This window comes from Aspergillus homomorphus (genome assembly GCF_003184865.1).
Source record: "Aspergillus homomorphus CBS 101889 unplaced genomic scaffold BO97scaffold_22, whole genome shotgun sequence".
Lineage (NCBI taxonomy): Eukaryota > Fungi > Ascomycota > Eurotiomycetes > Eurotiales > Aspergillaceae > Aspergillus > Aspergillus homomorphus.
In genome coordinates, this window is record NW_020291908.1 from 426,257 (window position 1) to 443,446 (window position 17,190).

Genomic DNA, 17,190 nt, shown 5'->3' on the forward strand with positions numbered 1-17,190 from the left:
GCTTCATTCGTGTCTGTCTCTTGGTGAAGAACGAAGACACATGGTGGACTGCGTTGTCTCTCTTACGGAGTCATTACCATCTACATGCTTGCATACTTGCAAATGTGGTCATTGGTAGGAGCGCTATGAAATCCGGTCGTAAATGCATTGAGAATGTAAGTCTAGGTCGTGTATCCTTAATATGTGCAGCAATAAAAAAGAAAGAAAGGGGGAAAAGAAGATGTAGATCACCCCTGCAGCTCCAGGAGCTTCTCCAGCGTGAAGGCAACGGCCCGCGCCAGCTCGATTCCCTTGTCCCAAGGATCGTCGTGCGCGCCTTCAACTGCCAGCATCTCCACCAGTTTCTTTCCGCTCTGAAAAGAAGAAGAGGAAGACCAGGGCTCCAAGGCCTCCCTCATCACCTCCTGCTGACGCACATTAACCAGCTCATCATCCACCGAGTGCGCCAACACCGCCAACCGCCCGGCCGTCCACCCACCCACTATCCCGTCCTTCTCATCCCGAACCACCGCAGGAGACACCGCATCCCACGGCTCCTCTTCGGCGCCAAACGCCCCCTCGATGATCTGCTGATATGCCGAGATACTCGCATGATCATCCCGCAAGAGCCGTAGGTCATAGATGCCCGCCATCCCCAGAATCGCCTGGGGACCCGTCGCAACCGCCCCGCTGCCGCTGCCACCGCCACTGGGACCCTGATTGCGAAACCGACCCATCACCGTCTGGAACGCCAGCGTTGCGCCGCAGCTGTGTCCGACGAGGATGTAGCGATCCCCGAATGCGTACTTGCGCTGCAGGAACGCCAGCGCGGCCTGCACGTCGGCGATGTGGTCCGGGTGCACGGCGGCGCGGTATTCCTTTGGGTCGGTGATGTTGCGGTCCTGCGGGTGGTCCGGGTGCGGGCTGAGGCGGTAGTTGATGGAAGCGAAGCCGGCGACGTGGGCGTGGGTGGTCGAGGCGTAGGGTTCTGAGGCTGTGAGGATCGAGGCCGCTGGGGCGAAGTAGTTGAGCGCTGTTTGCGTGGGATCGCGCCAGGCTCCGCCGTGGATAAAGCTGTTTTTGTGATTTAGGTATGGTTAGTGATTGTTCTGGTATATGTCGGTTCTTAGAAAGGAAGATGGAGGTCTGCGTATGAGTATGTGGCATGGTAGGGGGCGAGGGATGGGGAGGGGGTCAACGTACATTATCCAGTAACCTTTGTCGGGGAACCCCGATAAGGTACTTATGGTCACGGTCTGGAGGGCATGTTGGGTTCCATAAGAAAAGGTTTCAGGGATCATTTGATCGGCTGCAATCTTAGAAGGGATAGACATTGGCTAATGACTGGGAGATTAGAGGTTAGAATGCTGGGAGGGGCGGTAGAATAAAGGGGATTGGAGGCATAAATCAAGAGAGTCATTATGATGGAAGTGCTGTTGGAGAGTCTGGTTAGCTTGGCGTAGGTTTGGCCTGTGGAGTGATTGAGTATTGGCCGGACTGGCTAGGCTTATCGCGACCCAGCACTGATAGACAGATGGTTCAGGGTCGGACTCCATGGAATCTGAGCGAATGCGAGATTCCAGTATTGGACCTCCATAATACATGACTGAGGAGGCATCACTGGAGTGCATTTGTTAAGAGGAATGGAAGGTCGATGCGTCGGCAGGTACAGAGTAGAAGTGACCGCCACTGCGGGCGGGCAAGGCATTGCATTGCCCAACTGGGCAGCGGCGCTTTCTGCCCGTATGGGACTTGGCACACTAGCCACATCGGGTGCTAGGCGGTGGGAGAAATGCTGAATTCCATCCACACAAACCATCGCCGCCGTTCAACCCATCGTCGCCGTCTATACACGTATACTCTGGGCTGCTGCATCCAACATGGCGGAGTAAGTGCCTCTATCTGCTCGATAAATTGCTCCAGAGTCAAGGCTAATGTTTAATCAACAGGAAAGAAGTTCCTCTCACGGCCGTCAAGGTCGAGGCCTTGGTATGAAACCACCCTGAAAATCTTCCTCACCCCCCCGCCTTAGACAGCCCGGCCAGTCATGATACTGACAGTGCTCGCCATTAGGTCGTGATGAAAATCATCAAGCACGGCTCCCAATCCTTCCCCACGACTGCGACCGGTTCGATCGTTGGTATGGATGTCAACGGCACCCTGGAGATCACAAACTCTTTCCCCTTCCCCGTCGTCGAGATGCCCGCGGAGTCGCACTTCGACAATGCCGCTCCCAACCCGGCGGCTGCTGCCCCTCGCGCGAAGGCCAACGCCGTCTACCAGGCCGAGATGGTCCGTATGCTTCGCGAGGTCAACGTTGACGCCAACAATGTCGGATGGTACACCAGCGCCAACATGGGCAACTTCGTCAACATGAACGTGATTGAGAACCAGTTCTTTTACCAGAAGGAGATGAACGAGCGGACAGTCGCCCTTGTGCACGATGTCAGCCGCAGTGCACAGGGAAGCTTGAGCTTGCGTGCCTTCCGCCTGTCTCCCAAGTTCATGACCGCTTTCAAGGAGAACAAGTTCACCTCCGAGGAGTAAGTCTTTGTCTCTGGAAATGGAAATGGACTGCGGTTGCTAACATTTATCAGGCTCCAAAAGTCCAACCTGAGATACCAGGACATCTTCGTTGAACTCCCCGTTGAAATCCACAACTCCCACCTGATCACCTCTTTCATCCACCAGCTCCAGTCCCCCATCCAGTCCGCCCCCACCGAGCTGCCCACCTCTTTGTCTGCTCTGGAGTCTGGACCCTTCGCCAAGTCTTCCGTCCTGGCACCCAACTTTGACAACCTCTCCCTCAGCATTGATCCTTTCCTGGAGAAGAACTGCGACCTTCTGCTCGACAGCATCGAGGTTCACCACACCGAGACCAACAACTTCCAGTACTACCAGCGCTCGCTTGCCCGTGAGCAGGCCAAGATCACTGCCTGGCAAAACAAGCGCAAGACTGAGAATGCCAACCGCGCGACCCTCAAGCAGCCTCTCCTCCCTGAGGACGAGTGGCAGCGTCTGTTCAAGCTCCCTCAGGAGCCCAGCCGTCTGGACAGCATGCTGAACAGCCGCCAGGTCGAGCAGTATGCCCGCCAGGTCGACAGCTTCGTTGCCTCCACGACGGGCAAGATGTTCGCCGTCAAGGGTAACCTGCTGCCGGGAGAGACCGCCAAATAGAGCGGAGGATGTGAGAGAAAGCGAGAAGAAGAGGCCGCCTGATATGATTTTGCCTCAAAACTGTGGGGATTCTGGGAATCGCATGCATGACCTTACGGCGTAGGGAGGGAAAATTCTGTATCTGACTGTTAATATGTCTCCTGGTTGTTTCTTATTCCAGTGACGAATAGAGTTACGGGATATGATTTTGAGAGATTTTTTCTTCTTTCAATCTATATAGGTTTTTTTTTTCATTTTGTTGTTTATGGGCAGCATTTCCCTCCCGGCCCCGGATCCCAATGCCCATCCGTCTTTCAAGTCTGCATTTCCCCAGGTCCGAGGTCGTTTTGAGGCTTGGCCGCTTTGGGATTGGCGTTGCCCTAACTGCCTTGTTAGGGCCAAGCTGCACACGTGCTGGTTTTGATGACCTCATCATTTGATACCTTTGCTGCCGATAACGATTAGATAAGGATAGATACAATGACGATTGCTTCATCCTGGTTCACTCCTGTCTTCAATTTGACGCTGATAGACAGACATTGGGTCCGTATGGTAGTAGACCATGCCGAGCAGCAATTCCGACATATGGCTCGTAAGTTTTTCGGTCTTGTCCAATCCGCGCATCCCAAGAGCCTGAAGCAGCAAACCAAGCCATATCCACATCCTCCCATCCCCGTTCCCATGCCCACCTGCATCACCCCCAGAGAAACCTAACATCAGAATCTAGTCCGGCGCCTTCGCCGTAGTCGTCACCGACTTCATGGTCTACCCCTTCGACACACTGAAAACCCGCATCCAATCGCCAAACTACAGCACCGTATACAAAGACGCAACAACGGGGAACGTAAAGCGGTCGCTATTATTCAAAGGCCTCTACCAAGGCGTAAGAAGCGTCGTACTAGCGACAATCCCAGCCTGTACGTCACACATCCCCATACAGAACCTAAATCTCACAAGAGTGATAAAGCAGGAGCATTCTTCACAACCTACGAATCCATCAAACAAACCCTCACGCACCTCTCCACGAGTACCACCACCACCACCACCACCAACAACCAAAAGGAATCTATCCTCCCAACACCAGTAATCCACTCCCTGGCCTCCTGCACCGCCGAAGCAGTATCATGCTTCATCCTCACGCCGGCAGAAGTGCTGAAGCAGAATGCGCAGATGGTTAATGATACCGTCGGCGAGAATATTTCCCCAGAGACCCAGGCGAGAACGAGGAAGAGGAGGAGTGTAACGCTTACTGTGCTCCGTCGGTTCAGACATCAGCCCTGGAAGCTCTGGAGCGGGTATACGGCGCTACTGGGCCGGAATCTGCCGTTTAGGGGATTCAGTTTCCGATTTTTGAGTTCGTGAGGGGGAGGGTTGTTGCTTTTCGGGAGCGGGATCGGCGGGGAGGTGAGTCGTCCCAAGAGGGGACGGCTAATGCGCCGGACTCGGATTCAGACTCGAACGCGACCTCCATATCCGAACGTGTATACGTAACCGGTATCGCGGGCAGTGTGGCGGGGACGATCTCCTCGGTAGTAACCACGCCGATAGACGTGGTGAAGACGCGGATGATGCTGGCTGCTACTTCTTCTTCTTCACAAAGTGAAGATCGGAAACAAAAGAGGGGGCCAAGTGCGTGGGCGGTTGGGAAGGAGGTTTATCGGCGTGAGGGGGTGAAGGGTCTCTTCAGGGGGGGTGCGTTAAGGGCGTTCTGGACGGCCATCTCCTTTGGGATTTATCTGGGTATGTATGAGGGGGGAAAGGTGTATTTGGGGAATCGACGGGCGGAGAAAGATGCGCGAGCAGATGAGGGGGCGCCTCTGTAGATAGACTAATTACGCATGAATTGTTTTCCTACTGGAGGGATAGATAGATCGGCTGTCTTAATCAAGGTTTGTCATTTGATAAGAGAGAAAGAAACAGACATTCCATGGTAATCGTACATCATCAATTTTTCAAAGGCAATCATCTAATATCGTCCAATTGGATACAAAGTCGCATCCAAGTAACATAACCAATCACTTATCATCAATCAGGATATCTTCCAAGTTCAGTTTTCGTTGGTCGGTCGTTTCATCATTGTTCATAGTTCATAAAGAAAGAGCGCCACTCCAAAAACACCATTCTTGGACTTTCGTATAAACGTGCTGAGGAACTGCATGCACCCCTCTTGCCATTGGCATTAACCCAGATTGGTCAATTTGCGGAACCAGTTGGGCATTCGGCCATTGCTGACCGGCGGCGGCGCGTAACGCTCATCGTAGCGAGTTTCATACGGCGACCTCATCCCACGGACTCGTTCGTAGTCTCCACTGCCTGAGCTCCGTTCGGAGCGTCGAACCTCGCGTTTCCTGGCGCGGAGCTCGTCGATCTCCTGATCCGTGAGCCCCGGGTATCGGGCTCGGCGGCGAGCGCGGCGGCGCAGTTCACGGCGTGCGTCTTCGTCCGAGGAGATCGAGCCACCATTCGCTGCCTCTTCCGGGCCTGCAGGCATGTCGACAACCGTGGCCATGACCGGCGGCGGTTCAGGCGGATCATCCGCTTGAGAGTCGATCCAGGATGAGGTCTTATCCTTGCGGCCACCAGCCATCATCGGCCGGAATCTCTCCGCATCAGGCGGAGGGGCCCTGGACTTGCGACGTCTCGACCGTTCGCCATTTGCAGATCGTTCCTGAGGATGATGATGAGGAGCTCGGTCGGCGTCCATCATGCCACCGAAATAGAAGTCTTGGGCAGCCCGATCATCGACGTGCATGGTCCGGCGCTTGGACCGGGAGTCGTATGTGGGGGGCGCGGGCGCCGCCTCGTACATCTCCGCCTCGCGCTGCCGTCGCCGCTCGCGCCGCTGCGCAGCCCTAGCTTCGGCCGCCTCGCGGGCCTCTTCCTCTTCTCGGGCACGCCGCTCCCGCTCCTCACGGGCAGCCCGGCGCGCGCGGCGCTCCTCGCGTCGCCGTTCGGCTTCCCTCTCCTCCTCCTCGCGCAGCTGTCTCTCTTGCATCTCCCGCTCCCGTGCCAATTCTCGCTCTCTGCGCCGAGCCCGCCTCTCCTCCGCCTCCCGCCATTCGCTTTCGCGGAGCTGATCCGACGCGGCCTGTTGTCGCGCGGCGCGTCGAGCTCTGCGCGCCGCTCGCCGTGCTTCTGCCTCCTCGGCGTCTGTTTCCGGGAACGCTTCCGCCGGATGCGCATCTGTCAGGAAGCCTTCGCCGTCCATATCCGGCATCTCAGTCCGTCTTCTCCTGCTCTCGTGTCTCATTCGACGCAATTCGTCTCGCTCCGGCTCGGTCATGTACCTAGCATCATCGTCGCGATAAGATCGAGGCCTATGGCGTTCTGCGATGTCGGGTCGAGTCGATCGCCGCAAAGACCCTATTAGGCCCTTAAGACCACTAGGTCCAGGCTCTGGCTTCCTTGGGGTCGTGTTTGATCGTCTGAGCCGTCGCTCCCTTGGGGCTTCGACAAACGCGATATCATCGGGTCCAGAGTACACCTCGGGACCTTGATGATGTTTCTCGTCCATAATGGCAGCGTCGTCCAATTCGTCATGTCGAGATCTCGACTGGTAGGGTGGAATCAGTAATCGAAGCCCATGCACAATGAACAATCTATGCGCTGCTTACCTTGTGTCGAGACCGTCTATCAGAGTGCCGAGATCCTCTTGAGCCACCCTCTCTGGGTGCAGAAGCGTCGAGGTCATCTCGGTCCACCATGACCATATCGTCCTCTTCAATAGCATACGGATCAGGCACTGCTAGTCCGTCATATCAGTATGGGATGCACCAACCAGCAACTAGAATAGATAGTACCTGATCTTCTCCGAGAGCCATGAGGCCGTTCTCGTCTCGAGGAGCCGTTCGTACCCATCATCCTGGCAGCCTTATCCGGTATGTCTCGGTGGTTGTCTGGTGGTGGCGTGGGTAATTTAGTATCGTTCACATCATCGCCATCTTTCACCTCTACGGAGGGGCGTCTTGATATCGGCCTAGACGCTTGGGCTCCAGACTTCTTCATCGACTTCTTCTGGGACGGCGGGGGCATCCCCAGGATAAAGTGGGAGAGTTTCATACCTCGGCTTTGTCGAGCTTCTCTGCGTCGGCGATCCCTGTCAGAAGTAGACGACTTGTCGGCCTCGTTCTCCGGCTCCTCCTTGGACCTGGAATGTCTGGTGGATTTCGAGCGCACCATGAGCGGTGGGGACTGCTCCTGCTCACCCCTATGTCTAGACTCCCTCGGGGGCGGTCTCTTGGAATTGGGAGTCGCAGCCCAGAATCCCCATGACGCAGCACCAGACGTGCGCTCCACGCGGGCTCGCTCTTTCGGGGCCATCTTCTCCGGCTGGGTCTCGATAGGCTCCGGGGGAGGCGTCGGAGGTCCACCGTTACCTACATCGGCCAGTGGAGGATCCACTGGAAGGGCAGCCTGCTCAAGGCTGGGTACTTTCTTGCTCCTCTTCTTCGGCTTTTCAGGTTCTGGGACAGGCACCGCCTCGATTTCTGGCTGCAGCTCGCGCTCTTGCTGGATCTCGAGCTCTGCTTCGGGCTCCAGAGCAGGGGCCGGGGGTTCCTCCGCAACAGGGTCAAGGACAGGCTCCGGCTCCGGCTCGATGGCCTTCTTCTTTTTCTTCTTCTCTGTTTTTGAAGAAGGCACGGGAACAGGCTCGGGTTCGGGTTCGGGCTCTATCACGGGCTCTGGATCAGGTATTGGGGCTGGAGCGGGTTCGGGCTCGGGTTCTGCGGCTGGTTCCGGGATGGGATCAGGGACGGGCACCGGCGCTGGCTCTGGCTCGACTACCTTTGCCTTCTTCTTTTCCTTTTTCTTAGCCTTCTTCGACAACGTTACTGGCTCTGCCACTGGCTCCGGTTCTAGTTGCACCGGTTCAGGAATAGGTTCAGGCTCAGGCTCAGGCTCCTGGGTGGGGGGTTCCGGAACGGGAGGAGGGGGTATATCGTCGTACTCGTCGTCAAACGCGTCAGGAAAGCTTCCAGGTACTAAATCACGCGGACTCTTTCTCGGTCGATATGGCTCAGGCTCAATCTCCACAGGAGTTTCTTCCTGGGGAAGAACTTCCTCAACGACTTCCTCTGCTGGAGGCAGCACGACTTCCTTCGCCTTGGTCTTCCCAGCTTTGTCCTTCAATTTATCCTTCTTTGCCTGCTCCAGAGCCTTGATGCGCTCAGCTAGGGACAGCTTGGCTGATGACTTGGTCTTGGAGGTGACAACAGGAGTCTTTGTTGGCGGGGCGGCTTGTTCCTCGACAACTGGTGGCATTGGCGCCTCGGGCGCTTCGGGCGCTTCTGGCATCTGGGGTGCATCGTCAATGTCGATTAATAAGTCATCGTCAGCAGGCTTGCTCTCCGGCTCAGGCTTAGGCTCAAGCTCGATGGGTTTGGCTTTCTCAGCGGACTTTTTCTTCGTCGCCTTCGGCTTACCCATCGTAGCTGCTCCAAGAGTCGCCCAGAATCCCATTGAAGCCTTTGGCGTCTCCTCAACCCCGAACCCCTTGTTAGCACCCTTGGAAGGCTTGGCATCATAGTCGTCCCAGAGAGGCTCCACTGGCACATGCTCTGTAGGCACATAACCTTCTGGCTCGTGTGTGAACCCCAGAGAAGGAGGAGTAGGTGCAGGCGGTGGTGGTTCCACTGCAATTTTGCTGCCTTTCTTGTTTTTCTTGTCCTTCGCAGAACTACAGATACCCCAGCTTTCTTCCTCGTAGACCTGTTCGGCTTGTATAGGTTCGGGAGCTACTTCTGGTATAGGCTCAGGTGCCGGTTCGGGTACTGTTACTGGCTCGGGCTCCGGTTCCACAACAGGCTCTGGTTCGGGCTCTGGTTCTTTCACTGGTTCCGGGGCGGGTTCAGGAACCGTTTCTGGCTCCGGGGCGGGTTCTTCAGGTTTAGGTGGTGGAGGGGGCGGCCAGTCAAAGTCTTTGCCCGGGACAGGCAGTCCTTTCTTAGCCAGCTGCTTTTCTCTCTTCTTTCGCTCCTTGGAATTCAACTTATCCCAGTTGTCGTACAACGGATTATCTGGGATAGCCGGAGGCTCTGGTTCTGGTTCTGGTTCGGGCTCAGGTTCAAGTACCGGCTCAGGTTCGGGTTCGGGTTCGGCCTCGAGCACTGGCTCGGGCTCAGGTTCTGGCGCTGGCTCTACAGGCTCAGGTACAGGCTCAGGTTCCGGCTCTTGCACCGACTCTTGCACGGGCTCTGGTTCTGGCTCCGGCTCCGGCTCCGGTTCAGCTTTCGGAGGTGGTGGCCATTCGAAGTCTTTGCCAGGAATAGGAAGCCCTTTCTTGACCAACTGTTTCTCTCTCTTCTTCCGGTCCTTAGAGTTTAGGTTCTCCCAGTTATCGTAGAGAGGGCTGTCCGGTATGGCTGGCGCCTCGGGCTCAGGTTCAGGCTCGGGCTCGAGTACTGGCTCGGGTTCAGGCTCAGGCTCTGGCTCAGGTTCAGGTTCAGGTTCAGGTTCAGGTTCAGGTTCAGGTTCAGGTTCAGGTTCAGGCTCTTTCACTGGTTCGGGCTCGGGCTCGGGCTCTGCAGCCTTGCCCTTCTTCTTTTTCTTATCCTTCTTTGACAAGCCCCAGGCTCCCCAATCATCCTCTTCTTTCTTCTCTTCAACAGGCACCGGCTCTGGCTCAGCTGGAGGCTCCAGAGCTGGCTCCTCCACAATGGGCTCTTCCAGAATAGCATTCTTCTTGGCCTTCTTGTCCTTCTTCTTCGTGGTAGAAGTCCAATTATTCCAGTCGTCCTCTGGCGGGGCGGGATCAGCCGCTGCCGGTGGCTCAGGCGCAGTGAGATCTGCAGATGCTGCTTCCTCAATCGGGGCGGCCTCTTTCTTCTTCTTCTTTTTGTCCTTCTTCGAGAGCTGTGCGCCCCAGCCCCAGTCATCATCAGCGATCTCTGGGAGCTTCTCCGGCTCCGGATTTGGCTCAGGTTCTGGCACAGTTTCAGGCTCTTGGACGGGTTCTGGCTCCGGTTCTTTGGGGGGCTCCTCCTCGGCGTCCTTCTTCTTTTTCTTATTGTCCTTCTTGCTCAAGGTGAAGCCGCCCCAGAGATCGTCCTCGGCCTTGGTCTCCTCCCCACTGACAGCAGCGTTGGCGTTATCGGTGCTGTTGCTGACGGGTTCGTCGATACCGCCAAAGCCAAACCCAACACTAGTGGTCGTCTTCGACCCAAAAGACCAAGGGTTGTCCTCCTTCGCCTTGTCGGGTTTGTTCAACGAATCAAGACCCCATTTATTGCCTGTCGAACCCCAGTCTTTGCCCCAGCCGCCGCCGAAGCCGAAATCGACATCTCCGGCGGGGGGAGGCAGACCTAAGTCCAATTGCGGCACATTGTCACTCAGGCTCACCTCCTGGAAACCATTTGTTGCTGGCTCGGGAACAGACTCAGAGATAAGGTCGGCGGCCTGTGTTCACAAGTTACATATACTCTTAGCGATGTGCGTGCTGAAAATGATGAGATAATTGCCTACCTTGCCTTTCTTTTTCTTCTTCTTTCCCGCGGTTGTGAACCCACCCCAGTCATCGTCATTCCCTCCATCCACATCGTCCGCCCAGCTGAGGTTATTGGTAGTGGCAGCGGCCTCTTCGGCTGCTTTTTTCTCCTCTTCCTCTTTAGCTTTCTGCTCCTCCTCTTCCTTGGCCAGTCTCTCCTCTTCCTCTTTCGCTAATCGTTCTTCTTCTTCCTTGGCTGCTTTCTCCTCCTCTTCCTTCCTGAGACGTTCTTCTTCCTCCTGCTTCTTCTTTTTCTTACTCTTTTTCGTTGTGGGGGCCCAGGCGCCCCAATCGTCTTCCTCTTCGTTATTCCCGCCATCTCCATCCCCGCCGTCTCCACCCGCATTCTCATCTCCGCCATTGCTTCCATCTCCAGCATCGCCGCCGCCGTCGTTGCCAGAATTGTCGCCATTCTGATCGTCACCTCCGCCCTCGTCTTGCTTATCACTGCCCTCGGCTGGCGGTGGGGTCTTCTCCGGTTGGGACTGTGGCGTGGTCTTTTTCTTCTTCTTCCCCCCTTTGTGTTCTCGGATACCGGAAATGTCCTCAAAATCTATCGCGCGCGATTGCGTCTTCTCCTTCGCGCCCGCGGTTCTCCGTACTGGGGCCGAGTCATGGGTGGTCATGTCTTTCCGATGAGCGAATGGGGCAAGAGTAGAGTAGTCTGGGGGAAGGTCGGTCACAGCCTCGTCGTAGGAAGGTGGGGGTACGTCATCATAGCCTTCATATTCAGAAGTGCCTCGTATATCGACTTCCAATGCGGCGTTCGACACGTAGAAGGCCTTCAAAGATGATTTCGTACCCTGGAAGTATGGTTTTCTGCTGTTAGCATTCTCCTATCAACCCTGAGCCTAATTTTATGGACACGAGGTAATAACTGCAAAGCCCGCGGGATAGGCCATACCTTGACCGTTACATAGCTCTCATTGCGCAGCGCGCAGCTGACTGTTGCAGCAACATCCCGGATCACCGCGAGATACGCTTGATCCCGGTCCAACTGAACCCAGCCTGGCATCTCGCCGCCGCGTTTCTCGGCATAACTTGGCCAACAAGACTCGATTTGAGTATGGGAGTCACCCCTTTTCGAATCGGCGAATTGGCCATGGTGATGCTCGGGTCTGCGCACGACGCCCATGCTGGTTTCAAACAAAAGTGATCACGCTTGTAGAGATGGGGCCGAGAAGGCTCTCTCGTCTAGGTCAAGCACATGGGGGGGGATTGTCTCAAAAGGGAGATCAGGCCTCGACCTGAGGCGGTAGTTCCCTGGTTCCAATGTGGAGTGGATGATGCAGATCTAGTCTTCACGAAAGTCGTCGGGAGTGAAGCAGAGAATGATCCAACAGGAAGTAGTAGTAGCGCGAATCGATGAACACAAAGGGGCGGAAGGAGTAAATGAGAAAGCCTCCCTAGAAATCGCACCAACAGGCAACCCTAACGCAATGGGAGTCACACCACGCGAAAAGATAGAAGAACGTCACGCTGACGAAAAATTGCAGTAAACGAGCCTCTGAAAGGGGGCCGGGCCTCAAAAATAGATAAGCGCACACCCAAAGGTATGTTGGCGATATGCGAGGAGAAGCGAGAAATGACGGCAAAGGGCTTAGTAGGGGAAAGTAGGGATGCAGAGGCAGGCCATCGAGTCGACCACAAGGCGGTGGAAAGAGGACAAGAGAAGGAGCGCAACGCTGCTGCTCGATGAAACTCCAGTCTAGTCAAGGAGTGGGTTGGGATTGGCCGTGATGTGATGCAAAAGCCACCTCAGGAATGTGAGCTAATACCAGACTTGAAGACGAGAAATTAGCCAGCGGTCGCGCAGAGGGTGTGGATGGAAAGGGAGGAATTCTAGGAGGTGGGGGGAGAAGTATGAATTAGAAAATGGAGGTCTTACATTTCTGTCAGCCTTTGCGATTGACAGACGCGACAGAGTGATTTGATCAAACCAAAGAGAGGAAGCGAACAGAAAAAGAAAAGAAAAGAAAAGGTAAAAAGAACGGCCGAGATGAAATGGCCGAAGCCAGGACGGCGTATAGTAAGTAAGTAAGTTGATAGGATGGCGGTGGCTGGGAATAGGACGGCACCAACAACCAGGCTAAGAGATTGCTCTAGACTGTCGAGGGTGTTGTAGGGGTCACCGCTGATCGGACCTGAGTTAGTGGTGCAGTCGATCAGCCATCAGCAAACAGTCAATTACGAGGATTGAACGGAACGAGAGGCAAATAAGAAAGATCCCTGAGATGGCCGGACAAATGCAAAGGGAAAAGAGATGGAGCGACTCACGCAGGGACAAGCCAGTCACACTCCGAGGGGGCGGTGGACAAATGCGCCTATCGATAACGAGGCCACCCCTCCTTTGTGCACGAGATGGAGAGAGAGAAAAAGGGGAGGGGGGGGGGGGTAGTAAAAACGGTACTACCTATAGTAGCAGAGGAATTATACCTAGGTATGCTTAGGAGTAGTTACTATACCTAGAGTATAGTAATTCTTCTTGTTGATGTTGCTGTTGCTGTTGTCGCTATGATTGTCCCGCAGAATGGAGATTCAATGCTTCCACCACAGACATATAACAGAAAAGAACCTCCCTGACAGAATTGACTCATGCACATCGGAACATCAGTCGGAGATGCCTTACATTAACCGATAGCGGAGCAAGAGGGGTTGGAGTCGAACTATGTATGGAGTAATGTATTCGTTGTCAACCTCAAGTGGGGGGATTGTCAACATTTCAAGGACCTGATGAAGCTAAAGAACTCCCGTTCCTTGGTTCAACCCCGTGGCCCGATAGTTAAATCAGTTAAACAACTGAAGGTACATGCAATGAATAGCTCTGTTGTTGTTCGTGTTTGTTCAGTGGGAGATGCATGAGGCAACCAGGCAGAAAGAGTACGATCTCGACTTTGTCCTACAATTCATTCTTCCCCACGTGCCTCAATCATGTCTTCTCAACATCAACAACAACAGCAGCAACTCAACATGAACCCAAGATTGACACTGCAGGGCTTCATCATCCGACATGCTGCGATGCAACCATCAGGCAGCCAGAAGGAAAAAGTCTGTCCACTATTATTCAGCGAGAAACTCGGGTTGCGTCAAAAATGGAAGCAGTTCTTCACCGCATCGAAGGCAAAGATAGCCCAGAGCCTATCAAACGCGTGGGCCGCTGGGGAAAGTCAACAACCCCATCTGACGCCGCCGCCGCTTGACTTTGCTCTTCCGGTTCTAGTAGACTAGACACTATCGACTACTGTAGGAGCATCCAAAAATGTGTTTAGCATTGACAGCTGTTCTCACGATTTGTCTCCGATACCCGCAATTGCTGCAGTGTTGCAAGAAAGACCCTATCTAGTCTACTGAGGCAGGAGTAGTGCTACCGGCATTCCCGGTGTCCCGCACAGCAGAGAGGGTCATATGCATGCCCATCCATCCTTCGTCCCACCACCGCTGCTGGCAACACTGCAGCCCGTCTGTGTCCCTCTTTTCTTCGTGTCCGGTGTTTCTTCAGCAACACTTGAGACTGTGATATACCTCCTGTGCGACTGCGGCGGGCCAGTCAATCGGTCCGGATAGGAGAGAGAAAAAAAAAATCAGGAGGCGAGAGTCATGCGAGCTTGGAGAGAAAAGCTAATATCATAGCATCAAGCGCCGTAACCACCGCAAAAGAATCAATCAGCTCACTCTTACTCTCATGTGGCCAGTCGTCTAACTTATTGCTTGGATTGGGAGCTCCCGGGAGCTTTCCCCGCGCGTAGACGAGGTCTTTGTGTCATCTTGAACTGCAGCTGTTCTATTGAAGCTATACAAGTCAGCAGTGAAATTACCTTAACGAATTGAAGTAGTCTTAAGGCCGTCAGCGATTGGACCGATGAATAGCATTCAATGTCTTTAGAGTGTGTTCTAGCTATTCACCTGCTTCCAGAAACCTGGTTAGTATGTTTTTCTTGTACTGTACCAGGAGTGCATCACGGACTCGAAGACTCAGGCACAAACGCTCCAACAGCCAATATCCAATTGACTGAAAGAGCATCAATAAAAAATCAACCACGGAATCCAACATGAAACCAATCCACCATGTAAGCCAACACCAAAAAAGCCAGTCCAACCCTCCAACCGCATTGACCCCTCAAACGCCTAGCAAATAAACACAATCCCAAACACGACCCCGTTTCACCGCACCCCGAGGAAGTATAAATTCCCGCAACGCCATTTCCGCCGATCGACAGCACGCAGGCGGGCACGTAGGGAAGTGGGCGGTCCCAAAGTCCAGATACACGACCGAGCACTTGTAGACAACATCAACAACAGCAACAGAATGACTCACAGGATCTAGGCCGCTGCATGTGCCAGGGGACAAACCACACCAGCAGCCAAAAAAAAAAAAAAGCCTCGCAGAGGTATGTATGGATGGAAGCTGTATGCCCGCCCCTCAGTCCCCATCGACTGCATGATCTGTGATGCAGCTGCTCACCTTCATGCCCAATATCTCAGCATCTGAACATCTAGATCGCAACATTCAGTTCCACGTGTTGGCGGCAATGCACTCAAACCAAAGGGTATGGTTGGATTTTATAATGGGTCTGTGATACAAAGAGCTGCTGCTGCTGCTGTGAGTCATAGGCTGATTCGATAGCTAGGCGCGGAAAGCCGATTGTTTGGGAGTCTACACTGTGCGGCTTTCGGGCAACGCTTCTATTCTTTTGACGCGGGAATGGAGGTTGAGTGCGAGGACATTTAAGCTACATCATGGCTTCTTAAAGGAATTGGTAGCGGATGGTTAGTCAAAGTGCCGCTTCCCAGGCATGGTATCTAGTCTCGTGGAGCCAATCTCATTTCACAACCTTTCATTCTGTTCTTCTCATAGAGTACAAGAGTCATCAATACAAGTGCCATCCCTCACGATTGAAGCTTGACAAGAGAAGACAAGATAAGCGGTACAGACAGGGCATGAAATCGGAGGCCAAAGCAACCGATCATTGTTTAGGAAACATCTCTAGTTCATCCTGGCTCGGAGACCCATTCCATCCCAGTACCCATTAGTAGACACTCCGAGACCATTGCTTAGCAAAATTGCTATCATATCATCCTTAATCCATGCGGGATAATCTCCTTACTCGCGCGCCTCCTTTCCGATGATGGAGGGTTCATCTCCGTAGACATCCTTGAACTCGCGAATATAACGCTCCTTGTCCTCGTTGTAAGCCTGCTGGTAAACCTATGACTTGGTGTTAGCGGTTTTCGGCGGACATGGGAGCCTGGACAGTACCTCTTTCTCCTCAGGCGTTACACTCTTCCAGGACTCGGCGATGCGGCGCATCCGGTCCTTGATGGGCAGGCTCGCTAGTCCCAGGTCTTCCTGCATTTGGGTCTTGACGAATTGAGCAAAAGGAACCAGAGGGCGGGAAACCAGGCGAGGGTCTTCGAGCTGCATTGTATGCTTGGTTCCCTTCTTGCCGGTCAGTCTGGCGAGTCTCCGCCTGGCCTTGTTGGCATCTCGGATCTGGGTAGGGGTGTAGCTCTTGATCCATTTGGCCATGGCTTCCTCGTTCTTCGCCTTATTCTCCTCGGCGGTGCGCGCGAATCCCTGGTTTGAAAGCAATCATCAGCATCAATTCTACCCCGTGCATTGGGCGTTGGCAAATACCTCCTCTTCCTCGGCGGTGAGGTTCCTCGCCCGCTGAATAGCTTCAAGGTTGATGTAAATGCCCCGCAGGTCTCGCCGCTCCTTCTGAACCGTCTCCGACATGACCTTCCGGGCCACACCAAACGCAGTCTGAGGAAGCATGGGGGGCGGAGTTAGACATAGCTCCTTGGTCTGGCGGATTTCCTTTCTGAGTGCCTTCTTCTTTTGTTCCTCGGACAGAGGCTTGCTCTTCTTCTTCTCCTCTTTAACCGCATCCTTGTCTTGAACCTTCACCTTTCGGATCTTGGAGGTTCCTTGAGCAGCTGCGCCTTTGGCGGCCTTCGGCTTTGGCTCGGAATCCTTAGCCTTAGTAGTCTTAGTCTTGGTCTTGGCGGCAGTCGCGTATGTGTTGATCAAGCTTGGGCGCAAAACGGGGGCACGCGCGGCAAGAAGGCCAGCGAAGCGACCGCGCGGGAACATGGAGAGACGTCTGATATGAGTCTGAGAGATCATTTGACGAGCGGGACGCGAGAAAGCCTCGCTGACGTTGAGGTGCTGGAGGAACGCGCCTCCCTGGCGAGCAAGCTTGGTAGACATGGTTCAAAACAATGCCCGGAGGTCGCTGCAAACACGAGACCAGACTGAATGGGTCGGTTGTTAAGATTAGGTCCTAATAATTGAATGGGAAAAGGGAGGAAAAAAAAAAACAAAAAAAGCCTGTCGGCTGAAGTGTTAGCTCTCCTCTATATGGAAGGGGAGGGAGCGCAGTTTCGCAGGGGGAATAGAGCTCACTGACGGAACCGGAAGAGGTTGGGAAACGAAAGCACTCTGGGCTGCACCACCGGGAGTGGACGCGCAGCTCCCCCGCCTAGGTCATGAACCGTTTGCCAGGAACTTGTATCAGGAAGAACCTATCTCACGTGACTCGGGCATCAAGCCGGGCGGCGCATATAAGTCA

At 54.3% G+C, this 17,190-nt stretch overlaps 6 protein-coding genes across 6 annotated transcripts; 2 read left to right on the top strand and 4 right to left on the bottom strand.

The window, feature by feature from the left end:
• Positions 1-227: 227 nt before the first annotated feature.
• BO97DRAFT_346861 (arylformamidase) lies at positions 228-1,280 on the bottom strand (the record flags this gene model as incomplete). The annotated part of the gene is made up of 2 exons (XM_025691828.1): positions 228-1,053; positions 1,183-1,280. The coding sequence occupies 2 exons, from the start codon at positions 1,278-1,280 to the stop codon at positions 228-230; spliced, it is 924 nt and encodes a 307-aa protein (XP_025550700.1).
• A 533-nt stretch (positions 1,281-1,813) lies between these two features.
• BO97DRAFT_370540 (putative eukaryotic translation initiation factor 3 subunit EifCh) lies at positions 1,814-3,589 on the top strand. Its single transcript, XM_025692778.1, has 4 exons — positions 1,814-1,867; positions 1,929-1,968; positions 2,053-2,522; positions 2,577-3,589. Exons 1-4 carry the CDS (start codon positions 1,860-1,862, stop codon positions 3,154-3,156), a joined length of 1,098 nt encoding a protein of 365 aa, XP_025550701.1. The 5' UTR covers positions 1,814-1,859; the 3' UTR covers positions 3,157-3,589.
• Positions 3,590-3,640: 51 nt separating this feature from the next.
• On the top strand, positions 3,641-4,958 carry BO97DRAFT_470994 (putative mitochondrial carrier protein; the record flags this gene model as incomplete). The annotated part of the gene is made up of 4 exons (XM_025700008.1): positions 3,641-3,727; positions 3,863-4,052; positions 4,103-4,489; positions 4,540-4,958. The coding sequence occupies exons 1-4, from the start codon at positions 3,698-3,700 to the stop codon at positions 4,956-4,958; spliced, it is 1,026 nt and encodes a 341-aa protein (XP_025550702.1). The 5' UTR covers positions 3,641-3,697.
• Positions 4,959-4,997: 39 nt separating this feature from the next.
• On the bottom strand, positions 4,998-11,851 carry BO97DRAFT_97854 (uncharacterized protein). Its single transcript, XM_025701174.1, has 6 exons — positions 11,523-11,851; positions 10,597-11,421; positions 7,197-10,530; positions 6,936-7,031; positions 6,750-6,877; positions 4,998-6,688 (listed from the first exon to the last, which is right to left on the bottom strand). Exons 1-6 carry the CDS (start codon positions 11,751-11,753, stop codon positions 5,315-5,317), a joined length of 5,988 nt encoding a protein of 1,995 aa, XP_025550703.1. The 5' UTR covers positions 11,754-11,851; the 3' UTR covers positions 4,998-5,314.
• Positions 11,852-14,703: 2,852 nt separating this feature from the next.
• On the bottom strand, positions 14,704-15,227 carry BO97DRAFT_97934 (uncharacterized protein). Its single transcript, XM_025701175.1, has 2 exons — positions 15,081-15,227; positions 14,704-15,023 (listed from the first exon to the last, which is right to left on the bottom strand). Exons 1-2 carry the CDS (start codon positions 15,123-15,125, stop codon positions 14,736-14,738), a joined length of 333 nt encoding a protein of 110 aa, XP_025550704.1. The 5' UTR covers positions 15,126-15,227; the 3' UTR covers positions 14,704-14,735.
• A 198-nt stretch (positions 15,228-15,425) lies between these two features.
• BO97DRAFT_406188 (HMG-box domain-containing protein) lies at positions 15,426-16,947 on the bottom strand. The gene is made up of 3 exons (XM_025695363.1): positions 16,254-16,947; positions 15,876-16,193; positions 15,426-15,824 (listed from the first exon to the last, which is right to left on the bottom strand). The coding sequence occupies exons 1-3, from the start codon at positions 16,827-16,829 to the stop codon at positions 15,720-15,722; spliced, it is 999 nt and encodes a 332-aa protein (XP_025550705.1). The 5' UTR covers positions 16,830-16,947; the 3' UTR covers positions 15,426-15,719.
• Between the last annotated feature and the right edge of the window lie 243 nt (positions 16,948-17,190).

What these genes read in the sequence shown, in the direction of transcription:
- BO97DRAFT_370540 (XM_025692778.1), top strand. An exon ending in CCGTCAAGGTCGAGGCCTTG is followed by an intron (nt 1,969 to 2,052) that starts GTATGAAACCAC and finishes GCTCGCCATTAG; the next exon opens with GTCGTGATGAAAATCATCAA. An exon ending in AACAAGTTCACCTCCGAGGA is followed by an intron (nt 2,523 to 2,576) that starts GTAAGTCTTTGT and finishes AACATTTATCAG; the next exon opens with GCTCCAAAAGTCCAACCTGA.
- BO97DRAFT_406188 (XM_025695363.1), bottom strand. Translation starts at nt 16,829, where the DNA reads ATGTCTACCAAGCTTGCTCGCCAGGGAGGCGCGTTCCTCCAGCACCTC. An exon ending in TCACCGCCGAGGAAGAGGAG is followed by an intron (nt 16,194 to 16,253) that starts GTATTTGCCAAC and finishes CTTTCAAACCAG; the next exon opens with GGATTCGCGCGCACCGCCGA. An exon ending in TAACGCCTGAGGAGAAAGAG is followed by an intron (nt 15,825 to 15,875) that starts GTACTGTCCAGG and finishes ACCAAGTCATAG; the next exon opens with GTTTACCAGCAGGCTTACAA.
- BO97DRAFT_97854 (XM_025701174.1), bottom strand. Translation starts at nt 11,753, where the DNA reads ATGGGCGTCGTGCGCAGACCCGAGCATCACCATGGCCAATTCGCCGAT. An exon ending in AGAGCTATGTAACGGTCAAG is followed by an intron (nt 11,422 to 11,522) that starts GTATGGCCTATC and finishes CCATACTTCCAG; the next exon opens with GGTACGAAATCATCTTTGAA. An exon ending in TGGCTCTCGGAGAAGATCAG is followed by an intron (nt 6,878 to 6,935) that starts GTACTATCTATT and finishes ACGGACTAGCAG; the next exon opens with TGCCTGATCCGTATGCTATT.
- BO97DRAFT_97934 (XM_025701175.1), bottom strand. Translation starts at nt 15,125, where the DNA reads ATGTTGCGATCTAGATGTTCAGATGCTGAGATATTGGGCATGAAG. An exon ending in CTGAGATATTGGGCATGAAG is followed by an intron (nt 15,024 to 15,080) that starts GTGAGCAGCTGC and finishes GCGGGCATACAG; the next exon opens with CTTCCATCCATACATACCTC.